The 24335-nt window shown below is 32.9% G+C and overlaps 1 protein-coding gene across 1 annotated transcript in view; it reads left to right on the top strand.

The window, feature by feature from the left end:
• Fbxl7 (F-box and leucine-rich repeat protein 7) overlaps nt 1-24335 on the top strand; it is a 33026-nt gene that overhangs the window by 5515 nt on the left and 3176 nt on the right. The window contains exons 2-5 of the mRNA XM_013310376.1: nt 17549-17773; nt 18322-18513; nt 21506-21650; nt 23256-23434. Of these exons, the coding sequence (XP_013165830.1) occupies nt 17558-17773; nt 18322-18513; nt 21506-21650; nt 23256-23434 (732 nt within the window). The 5' untranslated portion in view covers nt 17549-17557. The remainder of the gene's footprint in view (nt 1-17548; nt 17774-18321; nt 18514-21505; nt 21651-23255; nt 23435-24335) is intronic.

Raw genomic sequence — 24335 nt, 5'->3', positions numbered from 1 at the left:
TACTAAATTATTTTATCAATATTATTATGACATATATTATATTAAAGTATATTTTATATTAATAATAGTAATAATTGTAAAGAGTATAAGAGGATTTGTATTCTTGTATTTTAGTAACGAATATATAAACAACAAAACAATATTTTTTAATTAATATTAACACAAATAAATGCGAAGTCAGGACGCCGATTATAATGATATAGTAAATTGTAGAGTAAAGAGTTTATTTAAATGCCTTAATCTTATTAATTGGTCCTTCTTTAGACTTAATATTGTAGGCAAAACTTGTTCAGAACGGTGTAACTTTCTAATTGTAAAAAATCGATTTAACGATTTTCGTTAGAAATCGAATCATAATCGAGCAAATCGATCAATTATTTTTAGAATAAAAAAGTATTGTTTTCTTAAAAAAACAAATGACTAAACGAGTTAAATGACGCATGATATTTTATAATAAAATCGAAACAATGATTGTGATTTTATATGAGCCGGTAAATGATGTCAAATAAACATTTCTGCCTCGTTCTTGGAAACATTTGAATATTACAACAGTGGCGCGATCTTTTTATAGTTTTATGAAAACAACGACATTGTTCCACAAGTTATATTAAGTATACGAAATAGGTGTACGTTGAATAGTATTATAAGAATATATAACTCAGAGCTTAATGTTATCGTTTGATTGATTTTTCTTTCGTCAAATATGAAATACATATTTTACATGTATTCAGGCCTTAGTGATATTTTGTAAGGTCGTTGATCTTTCTCAATCAACTGAAACTAACTACCTATATTTTTCACAAATCTATAATTTAAAGTAAGTAATAACATCGTAATTTCAGATTACATCATCCTAAGTAATTGATGGAATAAACAAGACAATAAAAAGCGTTTTAATTTCGATCAAGTTACATTTTTATCAACGCAAAAGGCAAGTAATAAATACCGATGTAATAAATCCAGACTCGGCGTTGCGTACAGATGTATGTTCCAGTCCGGGCTACCGGGCCCAGTGTTCAAGTATGATTGCAATGCTGTCTCACCGGCGTGAATAAATTAAGCACACAGTATCGCTATCTCTCTACATACATTAACAATTCAGTTCGCGTGCCAAAACCCATCCTTCGTCTAACCTATTATTTCACAACTCACGCTATTGTGGTCGATTTCGTGGGAACTGGAAATGTAACTCTGTATCTGAATATTCGTTATTCGCCTCTTTTCACTCCCTGTCGGATCTCTAGATCTGATATGCGTGTTTGGTTAGTTTGGGAACGTAGATAATTAGATTTTCGGGCTCTGAATTATGTTTTAGATAGACAAGTGATAAGTTCGAAATTCGAAATCGTTCACGTCTCGTTTCTGTGTCGTGTTATTCGTGGTGGTTTCTAGAATGTCTAAAATGCTGCTTTCGATGTTTAGTCTTATATTTAAGTGCGCTAAAATTTTGCTTATTTATTTATATTCTTAAATCAATTTTTATAAACCTATATACAGTAGATCGACTAGATTATATGCATCACGATGTATTCCAATGCATTGGAATGTAGTGCAATAAATATTTATATATTCCAAGCAGATATAGAACAGAGATTGCTGTTCCTGATTTAAACTTGTCAAAAATGAGAATTCTGGTCTATTGGTAGTGCCAGCCACCCACTTACCTACCATCGATAGTATTCAAATAAAAACTATAAATACTAACGATTATTTAAAAACACTAAGCAGGATCCTGTCAAGTAAAAAAAAACTTGTTTCCTTAATCCGCAATATAAAACGTAGCATTATACATGCAGTAGACAGAATGACTTCTAACATTTATTTTGTATAACAGTTATGTTAGATCGTTCGCGGCTTCGGATCTCCGGAACAGGTAAATATGGTAATGAGGCAGCGAATACTCGATTTGTTAGCATTTCGTGATCATATCTCGGTATTGGTCGCACATCCGCCGCGGGCGCTGCCTCCCTGGTACTTGTTACAACGATCCTAATATACCTGTAAAGTTATTTAAGGTTATTGCCGAGTAAGTCATCCACGGGAACGATAATAGACGCTCTATTACTTCCATTGCAATTTGCTTCTTGAAAACATAATTATCTTTTAAGAAAAAATTGCTTTTGCCATCAATGTATGAATTCTTAGACATCACGATATCAATTTGTATTTTACACATTTACTGTCGATCTCAAAGTTTTAATCGTAACATAAGCTCTCATTTACTATACTAATTAAGTAGTTCCTACTTTATTGATTTAGTAATGACTCTGAGTTCAATCGTTATGCTTAATTAAGTCTAGTCTGATTAGCATGTTATTTCACTTGAAGAATATAGGTCAAAACAAACCGTTTTATATAAATAGCTAATATTTCGCCCGTGACTTTGTCCGCGCAGAATTAAAAAAAAAAATTAGTAGCCTATGTGTTCTTCTAGACTGTGTTCTATACGTATGCCAAATTTCATCGAGATCCGTTCAGCCGTTCTGGAGATACCTTCAAAGAAACATCCATCCATCCGAACATTCTTGTTTATAATATTAGTAAGATTAAAGTAAAGGTCAGTTGATAAAAAGTAATAATGAGCAAACGCGTTGACTCAGCTTCTGCCAGGCTGGAGTCACCCGGTAGCTGCGGTGTCCGTTTACGCGTGCGGTGAGCGCGTAATTAGAGGTGTTGTGAATGCGCACGATTCCCGTAAATGTTTGCACAAACCGCGCCGAGTCTAAAACGCTGTAACTGAGTAATGGTATTTGATGAGATCGTAGTTTTTCAATGCTAATGGAGTCGCATTCTATTAAATTATTATAATATTTGAAATGGGCGCAGTAAGTGAATCGATATGGTTTGAGTCTTCAAAGTTTATAGTTGAAATTAAGTCATACTCCCTTTCTTTGTAACACAATAAAAAATAAATACTATTGGAATTTCGTGAATATATATCTAGATGTATGAATGTAGAAGCGAGAGAGAGAGAGAGAGATGTGTCAGCATCGCGCCATAAGAAGGCCCGTGGTCTCTGCCTACACCTCTGGGTTACGGGTGTGAGTTTTTTTTATTGTTGTATTTGATTTTTTAAGATTGTGATGTCTACATTTAACATTACAAATACATTGTCGCATTTGAATATTCACTTCATATTAATCATTACACTTAGAAATGTTGTCCGGTTGTCTGTTCGCTGATTCGTAAATCACAAGTACAAAATGACTCACAGATAGGTACAATTACTTTCTTACATCATGATTTATGAACGTACAATCTGTGTAATTGTCTGTAGGGTTATACTCTGTGTCGCCTACGTGGTGATTTTGAGTAATCGATGACCTTATCGTTAATTAATAGTTAGATTGGGCGTCTGACAGACGTGAAATACCTTCGACATGAGTGGCTGGTAATTGTTATGTTCCCACGCAGTATCTAACACTGTCTCGGATTCACTAACTTATGAAAGAAACACTGAGACTTTGAACCTTGATACATGAGTGTTTAATGAATAACAAAAAATAGCGTAGAAGACAGAGGAGCTTTTCACAGACTACATGTATTGTGTAATCCAGGAAGAATCCAGAGGTGATATTTGAGGAACAATTTTCCGTCACGTGAACCGCTAGTTTGTCTATTGCATAAACAATTGAACAAAAACTAGAATATATTATCGTTGTCTGTTCAATTCGTTACATTAATGTAACAGATTTATGTTCCTTGCCACCTTAAAAGTCCAGGTGTAGAATTGCGTCAAACGTATCTAGAATGCCAATTTTCAAACTGTAAATCAAGCAAGAAACATAAAAGTGTCCATTGGAGTACCGCTTACGGCACGATAGGTGAAGGAACTTTTAAATGACGGAGACGTATGAAATGTTCTTGCGGGAAACGTGTCGGAAAGTTTACGAGCTCGTTGGTTGCCACATACTTTAAGGCGACTTCCAAATTTTACGACAATGTCAATTTAATCGGTCTCTTTTACGTCCTTTCGATTATTGCTTTTGGATTGTGCTCATAAATAATGGAATTTGTGGTGTGGAAAGCATATTCGAGCGTAAATCACTACGCCTGTTTCGGTTTAAGGCTAAAATAAAATAAGCTTCAATATAAATCCGTTTCACGTTCGCGACTTGGGAAATTGACAACAAGATGAATTACGCCGAATGGCCTTTTGTTATTTACGTCATTAGTTTCTTTGCTTTGACATTTTAAGTAGCGTTCAAATAATTGCAAAAACTTCCATCGAATCGAATTAACTTTTGCTTATATTGTGTGTGATGATAAATTACAATAAATATTTAAATTAACTTTATCAAGAACTTTTGTAATCTTGGGTTGATTATATTTTTATTCCCGTTAGTTAATTCATTTATTTCTTTGCTAATTAAATTAGTACATATTTATTTGTGTTCAGTCGTGTATAATGGAAACACGAAACTTAGACATTTGCCTGTCTTGGATGTCGGTTTCAGTGGCGTCACATTTTGCATCGCAAATCGTCTTCTCTCTTTTCTGACTTATTCAGTATTTTAAAATCGGTTAGGAATATACTTAGTTAGCACTATTCAAAAATAATAAATGATATTACATTGTCTATAATTAAATTAATTTATGATAAATAAAATTAATCACTGAAGCATTAACCGTGGTTTTCTGAGACCAAAATCTCTGGGTAAAACATATCGGCATCCTTGTCAAAAGAGAGATTTTAGTGCTCAGAAACCTACGGTAAGTCTATCACTTTGTAAAGAAGATAATAATATATATATTTTTTAGTTATCTATTATAAATAAATTAATTAATATTGTCTAATTTATTCGATTACTTTACATAGACTGTATAGCCATTTGCGTTTTTCAATACATGACCTAGAACGGATTAATTTGCTGATACGTCGTATAAGGCATAGAGTGCCGAAGGCCATAGACACCAAATAGCTACTCTATCTTTCTCCGTAAATCGTTTCGCGAAATTTTAATCTCGTACGATCGTTGATGCATTGTATATGGACAGGATATTAGTTACAGCGGCCATTTTCTCGGGAATGTGACCCGCGGGTCGGGTACCAGGTCTTTCTTGTTAATTTAGTATCCGACGTGTTGTTCGTTCATGTAGCTTATTGTGTTGCCACGATATTGCTTCCTTGATTTTTTACGTTATAACAAAATTAATCTTCGTTTAGTAATTCGGATGAGATTAATATTGTATTGCAATGAAAATGTCAGAGACGCCTTATATTTAGACGAGAGAGGAGAATAATGTAAAATTGCATAGACAAGTAATGACACATGCATTTTAAATCGGTAAAATTGTAAACTGACAGAAATTTATGACCTTAAGTTAGTCTACGAGACCTATAGTTGTTACCTAGATATTTTTATAACAATTAAACGTATAGTTAGTGGATAGCTATAGAATATGGATTATTTATTTCATAACAATAAAGCGTGTTAATGGTTTTTATAATTGCTTTTACATTAAATATTTGCAACGGCTATTAATTTTAATAGCTTACGTGTCAACAGTATGACATAAACGTTGATAATATAATAACAGATCTGCACGCGCGATGCCCAGCGAAGCTAATTGACCGGATTAAATCTCTGATAGCTCTTAGCTCCCTTGTCAAGGGTACATCTTGTTAAATATCGTGTTAAACCGCAATTATGAACATCCTTATTGATATTTTAAGGATTAAAACATCTATAAAACGATATAAACGATTATTGCTATCAAATTTACAGCGAAGACACTTTAAGTTGTTATGATGCCGTAGTTTATTAATTTTTGACTGCTTAATTATAACAAAACTCGATTTTATTTACATAATCAGCTATCTTAATGTTATATTTGTATATACACCTTATAGCTATAGCCCGCGACTCTGTCCGGTTCTAGCTATCCTATGTGTTCTTCCAGACTATGTCCTACATCTGTGCCAAATTTCAGTGAGATCCATACAACCGTACTGGAGATACATCGATCCATTTAACCAAACATTCGCATTTATGATATTAGTAAGATAGTAAGATAAGAACAATTGCCGGTTGTTTCCTGTGGTAATGATATTCGTTTTTGGTATAAACTTTACAAATAATAGGTTATACGAACTAATAAGTGTACATTAACTTTCGCTATAGAAGTACTTAGTTGCTGTACTAAGTATTGTCGATGATGCGTCTTTGGATTCATATTTTTATTTTGCATCCAGTTTCGCCTCGGGGGAATCGTGGACAGAGATAGTTGGGCCGATAAAATGTTACTTTATCCTGCAATATTATCATGTAATTTTATGCAAAGAAAGTAGTAAAATTTGTGTTTCTTTGGGACAATTAAGTTGACAAAAGAAATGCGAACTTTTATGACAATTATATTATAATTAATTAGAATTATTTAAATCATAAAAAAATGTTTTCTCTAAATACCATACTTTTCGTTTAGTACCTTAAAAGTATTTATCAAGAATTCTTACAACCTTTTCTGTGTAAAAATGTTCAACATAACTTCATCTAGGATCAAAGAGCACGAGATATGTGGAGCACATTTTAGCGGCCCAATGGTATGTAGATACGTCGATCCGGACGATTAAAGACGATTTACTTTTTTTGCGTAGAAGCCGATGCTACGACGGCCCCTTCTACGAATATTATTACCCAAGAAGCCCTGCAACGTTTAAACATTTTTACATCTTTTTATTCGTTGATTTAAAAATACTGACGACATTGTAGACACCGACGATGTAATTACAGCTTCTTCTAGTTTCTAACCATAGTTGCTGTGGATTTAATATCATGTTAGTTGTGTGGTCGGTATTAAAAACTGAAATAAAAAGACTGTGACGATTAAAATAATCATATTAAGTTATGGTTTCTCGGGAAGTTATTATTAGCATCAAGTCTACTTTAAATATCTCATAAGATTAACTCAGTGTATTGAAATCACTAATTTACTATTGCTCGTATAGGTAAGTCATTTTGTCATTGTCAATCTATTGTATCCATTTAAGTAAATTTTTTTAGACATTATTAGTTAGAATCCTTTGGCGTGAATGGCACGCTTTCGTTACCAAGTCAAGTGCCAGAATTATTAGTAAGGGGACATAAAAGTCGACATTTTAATAAGGCTAGTGTTGTGTCAGTACACCGACACAATGTCGGATTTTCTTCTGTATGAAACCACTATAAAACTATACGAAAAATATTTATTAATCTGGACATAAACTTTTCCATATGCACTCCGTATTCCAGAATTTCTAACCATCCTCCCGAGGTCATCGACCCAGTAGAAGAGACACATCGTATCTATAAAATGCAAAAAAAAAATCACAGGATCGAAATGATTGAGTCATGTTTTTATTACCTCTTAAATAATAATTGTTATACGCCATATCCAACACCCAGTTACAGGATTCAATTACTACAAGAAAACTGGTATGAAACGCAATCATATGCAAAGCGTTTATCGTGACTAGAGATTGCAATGGTCGAGTCATTAACATGGAAATTGAACGAAATAGCACCCTGTGTACGACAAGACATTTCATTTCTACTGAAAATGCACAAACTATTTGACTAATATTGTAATTTAAATGAGTATCCACTAAAATTTTTACGTTTATACTAATATTATAAAGAGGTAAGATTTAATTGTTTGTTTGTATTGAATACTCCGATAGGATTGGACTGATTTAAAAAAGTATTCACTGTTGAGAAGCTACACTATTCCCGAATGACAAGCTATGTTTATTACAAGATTTTTTCATTCCGCGCAGACGAAGTCGCGGGCCATGTTAGTACTTAATAAAAATATTTATTTCAACCTATTCGTAGCCAATATTTTCTAGAAATTTACTTTTTAAATAATGCACACTAGAGTATGTATAGAGTAAATTCTTATAAATGGGTATAGAATTTTTCCGTAAGGCAGTTGTTTAAGAAAAAAATTAACTTTACTAGTTTGGGTGTTTAATTGCTTAATAATAAATTCTATACAGTAAGAATCTTATGAACAATGTATCCACGAGTTATATTCACTGATATCAACCACAATATAAACCGGTGTCAGTAATTGGGCCAAGAATGTCACGCCGTGCACCGTGTTCCTTTTTAACTAAGCTCATGTTACTCATAAATTCATATGTAAATATTCTCATGCCTTTAATTCCTAACGGTTGGTATCAAGATGCTCAGTATTGTACGGAATGTGATGAATTTCTATATGTTAACGATTTAAAGAAAAATAAATAGTTTATACGTATATGTTGATAAGTTTTCTTCTTCTCTTCTGGGAATTCAAAACTAAGTAATTAAAAGTTGAGTTCGTTTGTAAGCAGGGACTACAAAGTGTTTCCTTTCATAGAAATTCTCTTTACATTAAATTTCATGTTTAAAAAATCAAACCGTTTTTATTATTATTTTTTTATTATAAATAAACTTGCATATAAAAATTTATTGAAATCGTGCTATTTATATGAACTTATAATATTCAGTAGATTTTATTTTGTTTATAATGTAAGCACTACAAGGGCATAGAGCGGGCTGCTATCTAAAATCCCAATGGGGCCATAAAACAGCCGTGTTAACTGACAGTCTGGAGGAATAATGCATTCTCGTTATGCCAACGTCCTTTGTTTCTTTTTCTTTAAATTGTTTTAAAGAGAGTTGCTTTCTATACTATTCTTCATATAGTGCATAGATGCGTTTTTTTTAATGTAAGAAATTTGTAATCTTAAATCAATTTTTATCAATTTTATCTTGAAGCATTTATATCGTATATAATTATATTTTCTACAAAACACATTTATCCTTTAAATACGTAGTCATTTAGAAAATGTTCGCAAAGCGTAGATAAAATGTACAGAGTTTAATTAAAGGTTGTACTAACGTCATGTAAACAAATTGTAACCGATCGCTCTTTTAATGGCCATTAGCGCTGTAAGCGAATTCTGAGTGCAAAATAGAACAAGGCGCTGCATTACTGTTTTATGATGTATTAGAACATTCAATCTTTGGTTGTGAATAATTTAATTGCAACTTTGAATCGCAAGTTTAATTTTAACTAACCTATTGTCTAAGTTTGGCGACAATCGTAGCATTGCTGGGGGGCTAGACAATGTAACTACTATCGCTAGTAGAATTGACAATATATATTTAAAATGTATAGGAAAAAACATGATCAGCGGAGTTAGACAAAGTGCATTCGCTCCGAAGAGATTCCTTAACGAATTTTAACAATGATGGAACAGACGCGTTACAATCACGTGACTTAAATAAACTTATTATTAGTTCTATAAAAGTTTGATGTTCGTTTTGGGAACGCTTCGGAGCGAATGCACTTTGTCTAGCCCCCATGCATGTGACATTTTTGATAAGCAGCATCACTTATCTATATATTGTGATTAAATATGAAACATGACATGTTTTCATACAAGTGTTTTAGCGTTGGAAACCCAAGGTATCCGTTTACTATCCACTATTTTTTTTGCAATAATTATCCTCTTTAAACAAAACGTAATATTTAAAACACTATTTCCGTATTTTTTGTAGGGTTTTTATCTCGAGAAAGCTGTGATTGTTACGAACGTAACTCTATGTAGCTAATAGCGTATTTGTGAAAGTACTTCTCAGGTTCGAACCGGCCATTCGATACTTCTCGTAAACTATTTCTTGCCCAAGCAACTTGAGTGACTTACAGGGTTTCTTAGAATCTAGCTAAAGGTAATACTGGTTGCTAAGATACTTAGAAGAATAATTTTTATGTAGTTTTTTGAACAAATAACTGTTTACATTATTAAAGTTTATATAAAATAAAACTTGTGTTAGGAGTATAAAGCCATAACTACGTTTTAAAATTTTGTGATGCCATTTTAGGCACAGTTACCACACATTCCATACCATTGTAAAGGTACTAAAAATATTAAATATTCGATTGCGAGATCACGGTTCTTTGTACTAACCTTGACACCCTGTCATAGATATGGTACATTTATTATCGTCATTAATAAAACTTATAAATAAAACTCATTTATTTTTATAATGCAAGTCAATGCAGGTATAGTGGCAGGCTCTCGTTTCAACGATATCTGTGTAATGTATCGAACTCGAACGGTCCGTTCGAGACTTCCAAGTTAATTAAGGATGAAGAACTAACACGCTACCTGTCAGATTGCCTTCGGCTTGGATTCGCTGCGATAGTTCTTATCTATCCAGTATTTTTCCCTTACTATGAAGTCGATTCACAGAACTATTTCATAGTACTAAAATACCTATATATATATTCTCATGTTTCATTACTAAATTACAGATCTATTGATCTTCCTATGCAATGTTTGTAACTTAAATGCGAAGAAATGAAGTGAGTAATATAAAGCAATGGGCTATAACAGTATCGTGGTGGAGAACCGTTTAGTTTTGTCGCCGCAAACGTTGATAACAACCATTCTTGAATACGAATACTATTTGCGCACGCGACTTTGTTTTAGAGATTCTACATTTACATTTTAATATTTTTTACTATATACTTTAAAGGATTTTTCGTGTAAAACACTTCTTATTCATTAAATAATTAGCAAAAAATGTTGCTAAGAGAAATCATTAAGATCTTAAAATGTATGCCCATAATAAGACAGCTATTTACGTTTTTGATTCGGACACCGACCCCCTTGATCCGTTTATAAAATAACGAGTAAATTTTACAGTCCATTTCTACAACGCTTATAGTAATTAAATTGATTTGACGTTACACAAAGCTCAAACAACTGTTTACTAAATATTCTTGTAAGACAAACATCGCCTAAAGCGTCATCAACGGCCTACACTATCAAGCACTATAGAATGCAGTAATATTGTTTATAGTAGATATCGTGAGAAAGGTGAGACAAACGGACGGAATTCGCCTTGTACGGCGACGCATCACAATTGAGACATCTAACTGTGAATATTGCAAGATACATTTCAATGAGTTGTCACGGCATTCCATTAGATAGGCGTTCAAAGGGGGTTGGGAATGGGGAGGGGGGGGAGTCTTGAATATACACTCGGTATTGTCATCGTGGTTGAATATATATACAAACATACAATACAAAACGTATTAAATACATTAAGTAGTATATACATACTTAGTTTGATTATTTATTCATTTATTTCTTTGGTTCGTCAACAAAAGTACATGTGTTCTTGTATACATTTTAGGCACTATTACAAAAGGTTTCAGGAAACATGTAATTTCACTTACAGACAAACACAACATGTATAAAGTACTGGTGCATAAACAATAAGATAAATAGAACAAAAGAGTATGAAAATAGAGTAAATTACAAACAATATTAAACTAAAAAATCTGAATTTAATGAGTAGGTATTTAAACGAATTGTAAATTAAACCACAATTAAAAGCGTGTATACAAAAATATATATACTTTCGCAAAACAAGAAACAAAATGTTAGACGTCTGCGACTTCACTAGGATTCAATACACCAACTATTTTTGATTTAAATATGGGTAATTTGTGATTTTAAACAATTTAATATACCTGGTTATCTAATCGAATGAAATAGAATGTTTCGTTTAAAACTTTTACTTGACAGTCCAGCATACACATGCAAAATCTATTTCTGTACATCCACAGTTTAAATATTATAGCTTTATTTATTGTTTACAAAACTTAATAATGTTGATACTTATCGCATATTTTAACTTGACTTGCTGTCAGTATTATAAGAAAAGGGCGGTTAAGGAAATGTGTGAAATCATTCTTTACTCAAACATCTGATCGTTTCGTCTCCAAACATGGCAATTGAATATGCCAGTACGTTTATTTATTTAATGCTGGCTGGTAACACCTTGATGCCTTTTTATTTTTTTATCAATTAAATAATTTTATAAGTGGCCGGGTTCTTTTTGCGTCAAAAAGGTTGGTGTTATTGTTGCTTATTAAAATTCTTCTTTACTATTCACAATGTGCTCATTAGGGAGTAATGTATTTTTTCTTTGTAGACAGCCTATAATATTAATAAGGTCGTAGCGCTTGAGGCGATTCGTTTTTGTAATGGTAACATTATAAAAGGTTGGTTGATTCTATGCTTAATTAATTTCCTTTTTATCATATTGTTTGATGATTTATTTTTCTTTAAATTGGCATATTATTTTAGATTTATATTCAATAATCACTGCATCTGTCATACTCAGTACCTTTGATAATAAGGTCATAAAGAAATCCTTTAAAATCGTTGAATATAAGTAAGGTTTGTGCGGTTTTTTTCTTTCTATAAATCTTCTATACAATACTGTAACATTGGTATCCAATAAGAATATCCGGGAAATATTCTAGTAAACGAATTATAAACTTGCTCTCAAGTTAAATCTCAAAACTATCGTGTAGTTTCACCTTCACGCAAACAACAAAACTACCGTAACTAAAGGCATCACGGACGATAAAGTTTTTTTTTTAAACTGATTTATTAACGCGTGATCGAGCAACGATCTAACTAATAGGAGCGCTTGTTTATTATAAAAAATAAACGCTATAAAGTTTATTGGGAAGTTAACTGAAGCTTAACAAAAACGTGTTTGCTACTTGCTACGGAGTATAAATCAATTAACCGAACTTTAACGCTATTTTGCATGCGATTTTCGATGAAATCCTAAACTAAGTAACGATTATTTTTGTAGAATATCTATAACGCAAATACACTCAGCTTCTTCTTACCTAATTATCATAAGATTATTAGTTAAAAACTTATCAATTTTATATTTAACTAGCTGTCGCCCGCTACTCCGTCCGCGTGGATATATAAAAAACTTAATTAGTGTAGCCCACCCATCCATCCATCCAAATCACATCCATCTAAACATTCGCATTTATAATATTAGCAAGTTAAATAAAAAGCAGCTCTTCAAGGCATAAATTCGAAAAAAGAAATTAATAAATAGTATCCTATGTCCGTTTCCTTGCTTTAAGCTACCTCCTCACCAATTTTCAGCTATATCGGTAAAGCCATTCTTGAGTTATAAATAGTGTAACTAACACGCCTTTATATATAGATTATTGTTAGAATGCTCCATTTCTAAATCTCTTTTATTATATGTATTCTTTTAACTTGAAAGTTTCACTTATGTCACAATTAAGCGCAATATTGTTTAACTACTTTCATACATTTCAAGGTTTTTTCTTAGTAAAAAATCAATAGCGAAGACATTTTCCAAATGACAAATTTAACGGCGTAAAGCCGAGTGCAAATTCATTTTTCGTACGGAACAATCAATCGTGAGGCCCCGTGACTCCCACCTAGCTATTTTACTCTCTTCTATTTTATCTGTTCCGTAGGTGTTTCTGAAGATTACGGAATGGCGTACATAAATTAACTCTCCGTAGTCATACGTTGAAAGATAATTTCGTATTCGTTTATAATATTAGCTACGGTAAATTATAACGTTTTACTTTGACACAGTTGTACTTGTTTACGCATTTACAAGTAAGCAATCAAAGTCAACGACAGTTTTGTGACATATGAATTTTGACGTTTAAGATTGAGGTTATGTTTATTAATCGAATCGAAAGGTTATTCTATTTATTATTATGCAGTAAAACATACTGTTTTGTCACCATGGCCATGATGCGTTTTCGACTTACATCTCTTAGCAAAATGGCTTCAACCGCCTCTTATTCAACCAAACGAACGATGGCATATAAAAGTGCGATTTCGTTGGTAACTTTATATCTAAATACTTCATAGTAGCTGTGCCCGCGACTTCGTTTACGTGGTTGTCGGAAACACTATCGAGATTATTTTTTGGTTACAGTTTTCTTCGCTCTTATTAGTCGCAGCGTAATATAATATAGCCTAAAGTCTTCCCCTATAAATGGACTATTCAACAAAAAAAGAATTTTTCAAATCGGACTAGTAGTTCCTGACATTAACGCGTTTAAACAAAGAAACTCCTCCGCTTTATAGATACTACTATAGATTTGTGTTATTGAGAATATTGACAGCAATGTATGTAATTCAGTGAGTATTCAAAATTTATTTATGCTATGAAATTCCACTGTCATGATACTTGTATTAAAACATGTCGTTGTCTCACTTCAATGAGAATGAAAGGGATGGAATTACGTTTTTATACAAGCTTTTTGACAGCGAAATCAAACGCTATTGTTTTTCATAATATGTAGATTATTTTTGGAGGTTGTATCAGCTCTTTATTACTTCTTATAAACAAAACATTTTAAAGCGTGGAAGTCTATTATCTATTATTATAATTTTCGAAATCAAAATGTTATATTTGCATAAAATAACTTGCAATATGATTTATATTGGAGACCTTTTATTTAGAGACAAGACAACAATTACTTGATCCACGGCCGTTAGACTACTAAATATCGACAGTCGAAATTTGTAACCAATCGTATATTATTAATATGATTTATTACTTCAAATAATCACATCGATCTAGCTTCAAGCAAAGCGTGGATTTATTAATCGGTGCCAAAGTACCACTGTCACATTCCGATTAAAGTGGTGACGAGGTGGTCGCGAAGGATTTTCGTAGGGTGACAATGTTTTTATAACAATAAAAAGTTTTTAAATATTTTAATACTAGCTATTTATATTTATACAGCTAAATGTTACATATTTTATTTCTTAACGTAATTGAGAAGACATATGTTAAAAATATTTTAAGTCACCTTGCTACCTAGTTGTTATTCTTGAAATTGGAAGCCAATATATGTACGCGTTACCTATTACCTTAATGGCCTAGATTCTTGGATTGTCCCTAGGATTCATGATTAGTTGGACACCTCGATTATCCCTGGAACTCCGTATACGGTGGTGACCTAAGCCGGGCTTGCCGAAGGCAATGCGTGGGTTCAGTGAATGTTGGCGCCGTCGTCCATCTTGAGGTATTACATTAACCCAAATATTCAACCGATTGACAGAATCATTGCAGACACCTTCGTTATGACGTGATAATAAATGTTTATACAGGATTCTTGTGAAGCAAGATTATGATTCATTTTTTGTATATGTCACTTTAAATATGAAAAGCACTCCAGTTACCGAGTTTTGGAGATTGTGAATTTATTTTTTTAACTGGAATGCTTCAAAGTCCCTGACTTATTATGAACGTAGTTTAATATATAAACCCTTTTCTTGTTGCAATTGTTTCTGGATATGGAATTCGAATTTTAAATTTCAAAGCATTTAAGCCCAATGAAACTTGTACTTATGTTCATGTTGCTTGTCCAAAAATCGAATTTACAAAAGATCTAGAGTGAAAATTATTTGCGGTAGTTAATGTACAATAAAAATAATTTTAGTGTCGGTACAGATCAAAGCTCGATTCGGATTACAAAACTTTAAGCGTAGGCGGTTGACAATTTGTAACGAATTATTAAAAGGTTTCTAATTTTGACAGGTCACGTTTCACGTCTATTTTTAAATTAAAAGTTTATTATAAAGTTTAATAAGTTTAAATAAAATATTACTTGTAATAAACTAAAAAAAACATATTACGTTATATCTTACAAATGATTGTATTACTCGTGCTTAAAGTTAACTTAATCTAAAGAATTTAAGTAACATCCGCATTAAAATTTAAATACCAAAATAAAGAATGTTATTATATCCGTTACTTGCAATTAACTAGTCTGTTTAATTGGCGTCTTCAAGCTTACTTAGGAGATTAGATTAACACGTGGGATGTTAACGAGCAATAATGTTCAATGAACGCATCCGGAATATAATATTACTTTTGTACTAGACTAGCGGCCGCCCGCTACTTCGTCCGCATTGAATTAAAAAAAAAAATAATAATAAGTATTAGTAGTAGCCTATGTGTCTAGACTATGATCTACATCTGTGTTAAATTTCATCAAGATCCGGTCAGCCATTGTGTAGATACCTTCAAATAAACATCCATCCATCGTAAGAAGTAAGATTTAGACTGATCACGTGGCTATTAGGTAACTTCAATTGCTTGTATAACTAATTAAGAGGGAATTACGCGCTACGTTGTACGCACTGGACGGTCTGTTGGGAAAGTACTACAAACATAAGAAATTTATAGTTTTTACTAGCTGGTGCTCGCGATTCCGTTCGCGCGGAATTAAAAAAAACATTTCATTAGCTATGTGTTTTTTTAAGCAATGTTCTACATCTATGCTAAATTTCAGCGAGATCCATGCAGCCGTTCTGGAGATACCTTCAAACAAACATTCATCCATCTAAACATTCGCATTTATATTATTAATTTTTATTTATACCTATTTGTTTGGTTTTTGTCACCAGGAGAGTAGATAAATAATTCACTATTTTAATCAGGACCGAGAACATGAAGTTTGCTTGGTGAAATTGCTTTTGAATTTGATTCAAACCTTGTTAGTGCTAATTGAGGTCGCCGGGAGCACAAGATGCATTTTGCATTTCATACGACAAAGTAAATTCCGACGGTAAATTTCTCTAATATATATTTATAAATTATAGAAATATGAAGGACATTTTCGAAATAAAATAAACTGTTGAATTTCAATTAAAACAGTCGATTGTGGCTTTTTTAAATGATGTAATAACGATATTCACTTACTCTACTTATTCTCAATTTTTTAATATAACTATTGTAAAAATATGAGTAATGTCATAGCATTATCTCTGGCAAAAAAAATATTAAATTTAACGCCAACTTAAAGTTGGCAAAAAGTACATCGATAATAAATAACAAAAAAAAATATTGGCACATTTGAGGTTTGTATAAGCGTGTTGAAAATATTATATGCAATAATTAAAAACACAAACACGAAGGTTTGATATACGATCCCATTGTACAAGTTTAATTGGAAAATAAGGTCAGCATGAATCCGCCGCGAAGCTACGAACAATCAATTGTTTCTGCCCACATACCACATCAGTCTGAATGATAATTGACCTGTAAATTAGATATGCAAACCTCTTGACAGCTTTATAACCATCCAGTGCGAACGGGGTTGCTTCTTTGAATCGTGAGCCGCTTGGGCGATGTATTCAACTACGCGCAGACATTGAGTTGCTTAGGTTATCGCTTCATTTCGCCTTTTGTTTTATTGCGTTAATATTTGTATATGTATTATATATAATATATATGTATGTGTATATGTATGTATGTGTTTCTGGATTGTATATAGTTTAACTCGACTTAATTGATTTTTTGATAATCAAAACAAGAACGATAGTTTCCCCATAGTGATTTAATTACGTAAAGCTAAACAGTATTGTTACCCCATGCTAAGTATTTGTTATATATTACAATAGATCCTTAATTAAATTTACGGTTTCGTTAACATTGTGTATAGAATTAATTACTATTATTGTGTTTGTACTAGGTCAATACAGATAGAGTTAAATTGTTACCAGATATATAATGAAAGCGCAAAACAAACGAGTAATTATTTTTGTAAAGAAATCAGAACTGCCAGATTACCAGTTGTATTACAATTTTATGATTGAAAACAACGCCATCTATTGAAAACTTTATTGTACTAAACTAAGTTTTTTTTAATTGATTGCTGTATGAAATTATGCCTTTCTTCACAGATCGGCAGGATGTCAAGCGGGGGTTGCTCCGGGCCGGGGGTGTGCGGGGGAGCGCGGCGCCGGCCCCCGCCTCCGCCGGAGCCCGCGCTCTCCCTCGCCGCGGACCTCAGCGAGCTGAGTCTGGACCAGGGCTACCATACGCTGGCGGACTGCGGCCCGCCCAGGCGGAGAAGAGATAACACGCTCAGTGATGCACTCTGGTTGAGGATACTGTCGTATTTAGATGTAAGTTAAAAGATACAATTCTATCCTCGAGTTTCTAAATTCAAAACCCCGTATAAAATGTCGTCATCTTTGTCATTATTTTTGACAAAACAGAGATAACGATATGTTATAAACGGAGATTTTGGCCTCTAACGACAGATTAGAAATATGTCAGAGGTTTAAAACAATCTTATATCTTTGTTATAAACGAATTTGTTTCGCAATAATTTGGTATTGGTAATTGGGAATATCTCAAGGTTTCCATTCGTTCTGGGTTTGATGTTCCATCAGATAGCATCGCTGCGAACTCTACACTTTACGATGCATAGCATCGAGATTGTGACATTTATGTTGAAATACTATAGTACCGCGTTAAAAGCTTCATTTCAAATCTACCCGCTTTTAACTGTTGTTTATCTAACTATAACTAGCATGTTGAGTACCATTATTTTTATTAACAAATGACGTTAGAGTTATATAGTTATAATAGTTATAATATTTTTCAATTTTTTATATTATTCCAATAGAGATATTTGCAGTATATAAAACTAAAATTTTCAATCAATTAGATATCAGAGCTATGCCGCATGTCACGCGTGTGTCGCCGCTGGGCCCGGTTCGCGGCAAGGCTGGCGGCGCAACCGGAGCCATGGCGACGGGTGCGCGCAGCCGGCGCCCTGGAGCTGGCAGCGCGCTGCGCCGGCGCACGCGCTGGTCCCTGCGTCACCGCTGTAAGGGAGTGGCGGATAAAGAATTGTATGGTACGTTTACACAGAAGTTTTGTTAGTTATAAACTAGAGTTCGTTATAAAAAAAAGACGATAACACCACTACAAAATTGGTTCTTTGTTTTTGAAACCGAGCGAGACTACAACTTTGTTTTTGATAAATTATTCTGTCCGCACTGTTTTATGAACATATAAAATAATTTGTTACTTTTTTATGTAGTTTGTTATATGTAATATAACACTTTTATATCAAATTTAAGACTGATTTTGAAGCTTACACAATACATTATTTTTACACCTAAAACAAACCAAATTACTTTCTAAATTTAATTGCTTTATTTATCACAGTTTTATAACTTTCGTTTATATAGATATACGTAATTTTAATAAAGTTATCAATCACAAACCTGTTGATAGCGCCACGCCTAAAATGTGCCAATTACCGGATACGTTCATTAAATGGCGCCTCTATAGAAAATGCCTTTCAATTAAAACTTTTTAAAGTACCAATAAATATGTATATACACGTAACACATGCAGAAATGTAAACCTTGTAAGTAAAAACGTTTATGTAATTATCGAAAGTAACATTCACTACATACGAATTATAGACTATCATTATTCCTGTTCTATCGAGATTATTCCATATCTAATCGAGTAACAAATTCCTCTGGTATTGCTGATGTCCATGGGCGTCGTTGAACACTTCGGTGTTCCCGCTCGTCATTTGCCCCTTCTGTTATAAAAAAAAAAAGAAGAAGTATTTACTCAAAACTCTTAGATTTATGATACTGTCTACTTACTCTACGGTTTATGTTAATGTAAGAAAGAAAAAAGATTTTTTTTTATAATATAGATTAAACCAGAAACAATAACTAATATAAAAATTGCACATAACTGATAAATTAAATTAAACTTAAGTTACCATTTATGCTTAATTGGTTTCACGAAAGTTTAAATAATTTAATAACTATATACTCTATTTCAAAGGAATATCCAGATCCAGAATTCTATATAAAATAGAATAAAAAGTAACAATTCTAAACATATTCCACTTGACCTTATCGTCAAAGAATTTTAACAAGACAAAGTAAATATTTTCCAATGTTTCAGAAAATATTTCCTTTGTTTAGAATAACGGTTTCAAAGTCACGTTGTGTTCGCGAAGAGCTCAGTTGAAGGAAATGACGCTAATAGGCTAGAATAGTATATTCACTCGTCCTGACGTCGCGACTTGCGTGATATACTTACACTACTATTATGTTACTTCTTACTAATATTATAAATGCGAATGTTTATATGGATGAATATTTGTTTGATCGGAACATGGATCTCGCTGAAATTTGTAATAGATGTGGAACATACCCTGGAAGAATACATCGTCTACCAATTAAGTTTTTATTAAAATCCGCGTGGAGGGAGTCGCGGGCGACAGCTAGCATTATTTTTCTAACGAATTTCGCTCCGCATTAACTTTTAAGGTCATGATTACATATTTATAAAATTTTAACCGGAATTTACATATCTATTAAAAGTTTTATTTTCTTACTAGCGGTCGACCGCGATTCTGTCCACGCGGAAACAAAATTTAGTAAACTATGTGTTCTCTCAGTCTATGTTCTATATCTATGCCAAATTTCTGCGAGATCCAGCCGTTCTGGAGATACCTTCTAATAAACATTCATTCATCCATCCATCTAAACTTTCACATTTATAATATAATTGTTCCTTTATTCACATAAACATTTGTTTTGACATGACAATCCAAAGTGGCTCAATTTGTTTGTGTTAAAAGATGCTTTCATACGAGAAAGTCTTATATAGTTACAAACATAGCTATAAATCATTCAAGTTGTTTACTAGATAACCAACTTGTTTACTAATAGCAAGACAACCCTATGTTCACGTTAAACATTAAAACTCTGATTAATAAAAAAAGTATCAAGATATTTATTCCCAAGTTGTAAATATTGATCGAGTCGATCGATAGGAGTAAGACATAACTGCACTTTCATAAGAACATTGCTTTGGTAATTCAATCACGTATCGTTCGTATTACGAGATTTACTGTAATGCTTAAATTATTTATGAGACGTAGTAACGATTATTTAAAAACAGCAATGACTAATACTTTAGCAGTAAGATTACACCTCATGTGTTTTTTTTTAATATTTATAAACATTCATTACATTAAATGAGATTATTGAATAAAATCTGAAATAATTTAATAGTGGTAGAGCCCGCTTTAACATCTTCGCACGAATTGGCCCGGCTGGCCCGGTGATTAACCACGATCACACAGAAGACAGGCGTCAAGCGGAAGCAATTCCGCGTTCCGTCTGATGATTGTGCGTCCCGGAGGCCTAATTAAGTCCTCTTTCCCTTCCCACCCCTTTTTTATTTGGAAAGGATGGGAAGCGGAAGTAGACTTTTCGGATGAAAGGATGCATGGGAAGGGAAAATATTTTCTTTCTGTGCATCCTCTCCTCAGTCGATTAAAGTTAGGCAACGCATATGCAATTGCGTATGTCTATGGGCAATGGTCACTTCGCTATTTCAGCGATTTCAGGTGGCTGCTCGCACGTTTGCCACCTTATGATATAAAAAAAAAACTCTTGCACAAATGTCGAGGCACTTGCATATATTGTCCTTGATTAATAGATATCTAATAATTTGTTTTTGAACGTGTGTTTCGGCAGTGCAAACAAACAATCCGTCACAGAAATATAGGCGTAAATTAATTAATCATATTTCTGTAAATTCTCCGTTAAGTGTCCCCTTTCACGGGCCTCCTTCTTAACTTTAATTGAAAATATAACATTTCATATTTCTCCCCTTATTTTAGTCGACTTTAAAACGTTATCAATTTGCATTCTTTATGTGTGTTACCGCGTAATTATACTGATAATGAAAACTTCGCTATGTGATAGGAGTATGCTATTGTATAGGAGCAAATTTTATTTCTTTTCTTCCTCACTTGTAAGTAAAATTTAAGTTCTTACCTCCATTTTTATCATTGTTTACAGGTGACGGTAGCCGGGGCACAACTCCTAGCTGCGTCGTTCAGGAATCTGACTCACCTAGCAATCACTGGCGCGGCCAGTATGGACGCCAGAGCACTCGCGCCTATCGTCACGGACCTGGTCGATTTAAGGCATCTTGATCTTACGGGTAATATTATTGTGATATAACTTTTTAATGTATTATATTTTGTACAGCTTATATTTCATACTTACCTTAGTTGAAATTAAATTAAACTTTTGAAGTTTTTTTGACTTTGGCCTTGCAACACTGTAAAATCATACTATCATACTTCATACTTATATTACTTATATAATTTTAATGTTATAAATACAAATGTATGGATGGACGGATGGATGGTTGTTTTAGGTTGAAGATATCTCGAGAACGGCTAAACGTATCTCGATGAAATTTGGCATACATATAGAACATAGTTTGAAAGAATACAAAAGCTACTTATTATGTTTTTTTTTAATTCGAGTTGTGGTCGATAGCTAGTATAAAATAAGTTTAACAAAAAAAATTGTTTCCCATCTTCATTTAAGTTTGTGCACTATAATAAATTACATTCTAAGTAGATGTTGATGTGTTTATATAAGTTTTCATTTCTTAGAACTTTAGTCTTGTCTTTGAAGCTATTTTTCCTTTTATTCGCTAATTACTTCAGTTCTTTTCAATGACAATTGTTTGTTCCTAGAATTATGCTCATTAAATTTCTTTTCATTCACAATAATTTTTAATTTGAACAATTTAAATGTAATAAAGACACAACGAAGAATATTTTCCAACAATGTTTTAAAAGTATTCAAACATATCGCGGCGAATTCCGTAGCATTTAGCTAAGAAAAGGAAAATAAAATATTATTTTTACTACATCTATGCCAAATTTCAACGAGATCCTGCAGCCATTCTGGAGATACAAAGTAACAAATATCCATCCATTCATTGGCATTGCCAGAAAATTATGAATATTTTTAAAGTTTAGAAGAAACTAAAGTATTCTGTTTTTAACGGGATAACAGTATGAAATTATTAGATTAAAAAAAATACACAAACAAAATAAAATTATGACTCATGCATACATAGAAGCTAAAATGTATTATACTAGTACTAGACGTAAAGAAATATCTGCTAAGTCTTTGCCGTTCATAAATATTGAACGTTTCGTTTGCCAAATACGGCAACATTCGTGCAAATATTTGTTCCAACAATCGATAGGTTGAATCGTTTTAGATTAAATTGGTAAAGTCAATATATTAGTTGGGAAATAGCTTAGGTACTATTATTACTAAAACTAAAACAGTTAATAGTAAATTATTTAATAATAAACTGAACATAACTCAACAATAATAGAGAATAAATTTATTAAAATAAGAAACTGTCTACAATATTTCTTGACTAGCTATTGCACGCGATTGATCCCGCGTGGAATTAAAAAAAAACTTAATTAGCCTATGTGTTCTTCCACACTATGTTTTTTTTTAAACCTGTTCTACATCTGTGCCAAATTTCATCAAGATCAGTTGAGACGTTTTGAAGATATCTTCAAACAAACACCCATCTAAACTTTCTCATTTATAATATTAGTAATATAACTAAAACAAACTTTTTTAGTTACAACGTCCAAATTTTTTTGTCACATCCTTTATATAATATTACTTCGATTCTTATGAGTCATATTTTGTATACCCATTCTATAGTAATAGCATCTAACAGTAGCATTGTTGTTATTTCATATTGTATATCTTTATATAGGGTGTCCGAACGTCGACTGGCCAGAATGGGCGTGGCTGGAGAGCCGGCTAGCAACGCGGAGGCCTCCCGTGGAATACATAGATCTGACGGACTGCAGCAGCGTGAGTGATGCTGGTCTGTGCGCGTTGCTGCACACCTGCCCTTCCCTGCAGTATCTCTACCTTAGACGGTGTACTCTAGTCACAGGTAATACCAATTTTATCATAGTAGCGGTCAATTAAATTCGCTAAAATAGCGAAGTGAACCTTTGATAACACTTTTGGCATCATCATCATCATCATAATATCACCGTTAAGCTGCAATGTGTTGATTTCGACTTGTTGACATTTTGCCACATGACATACACGTCATAGTCTCGTATGTTCAATCTTTAAAATCGTCATATCACTGCCCGTGTTATTTCCTTAATCATGTAAAAACGGTCTCAAATTATAAACTTGTAAAATTTTAATTAATTCGATACTTAAATTACACTGAAGGAAAGTCTGCGTGTAAAAATTAAAAGGGCTGTTGCTTTACAAATAAATATGGTCAGGTAAAGTTCGCAGCGCCATAAATCATCAACTATAAAGTCCGGCGTCTGTTAATAAATCACAGTTATTATATTTGCATCTGTGCGAGCTTGGTCAGTCATTTTACCATTAAATATCAATATGAACCCGTCATTACGCCACATTACAGGCGTCGGCCGGTGATTGCCTTCGCTTAGTTTTGCAACGACTTTATTAGATTATCTTTGCAGCGAATCTTATGGGCCGAAGCCTTTGTGTTGCACGGTGGCCCGTCTTATAAGAATATTTATATAATAGCCTTAATCTTCTTTGCATTGCATGCGTCAACAGTCTTTCTTTAATGCATTGAGGAAATATTGTAGAGACTGTAAGACACATTATTTGTTTATTTTATTTGTTGAATACGTTTAATAAATCAGCTTAGTTTGAAATATTCCAGGAAAATGTATTTAATTTACATACATACTAACATACCTGACAGATACCAAACTACAAAGAAATCAATAATGTGTCATCTTTAAATTACAACCAATTCGGGTTTCCACTATCGAAATACACGTACAAAAAC

This window comes from Papilio xuthus, unplaced genomic scaffold (genome assembly GCF_000836235.2).
Source record: "Papilio xuthus unplaced genomic scaffold, Pxut_1.1 DF827714.1, whole genome shotgun sequence".
Classification (NCBI taxonomy): domain Eukaryota; kingdom Metazoa; phylum Arthropoda; class Insecta; order Lepidoptera; family Papilionidae; genus Papilio; species Papilio xuthus.
This window is presented reverse-complemented; position numbering and strand designations above follow the sequence as displayed.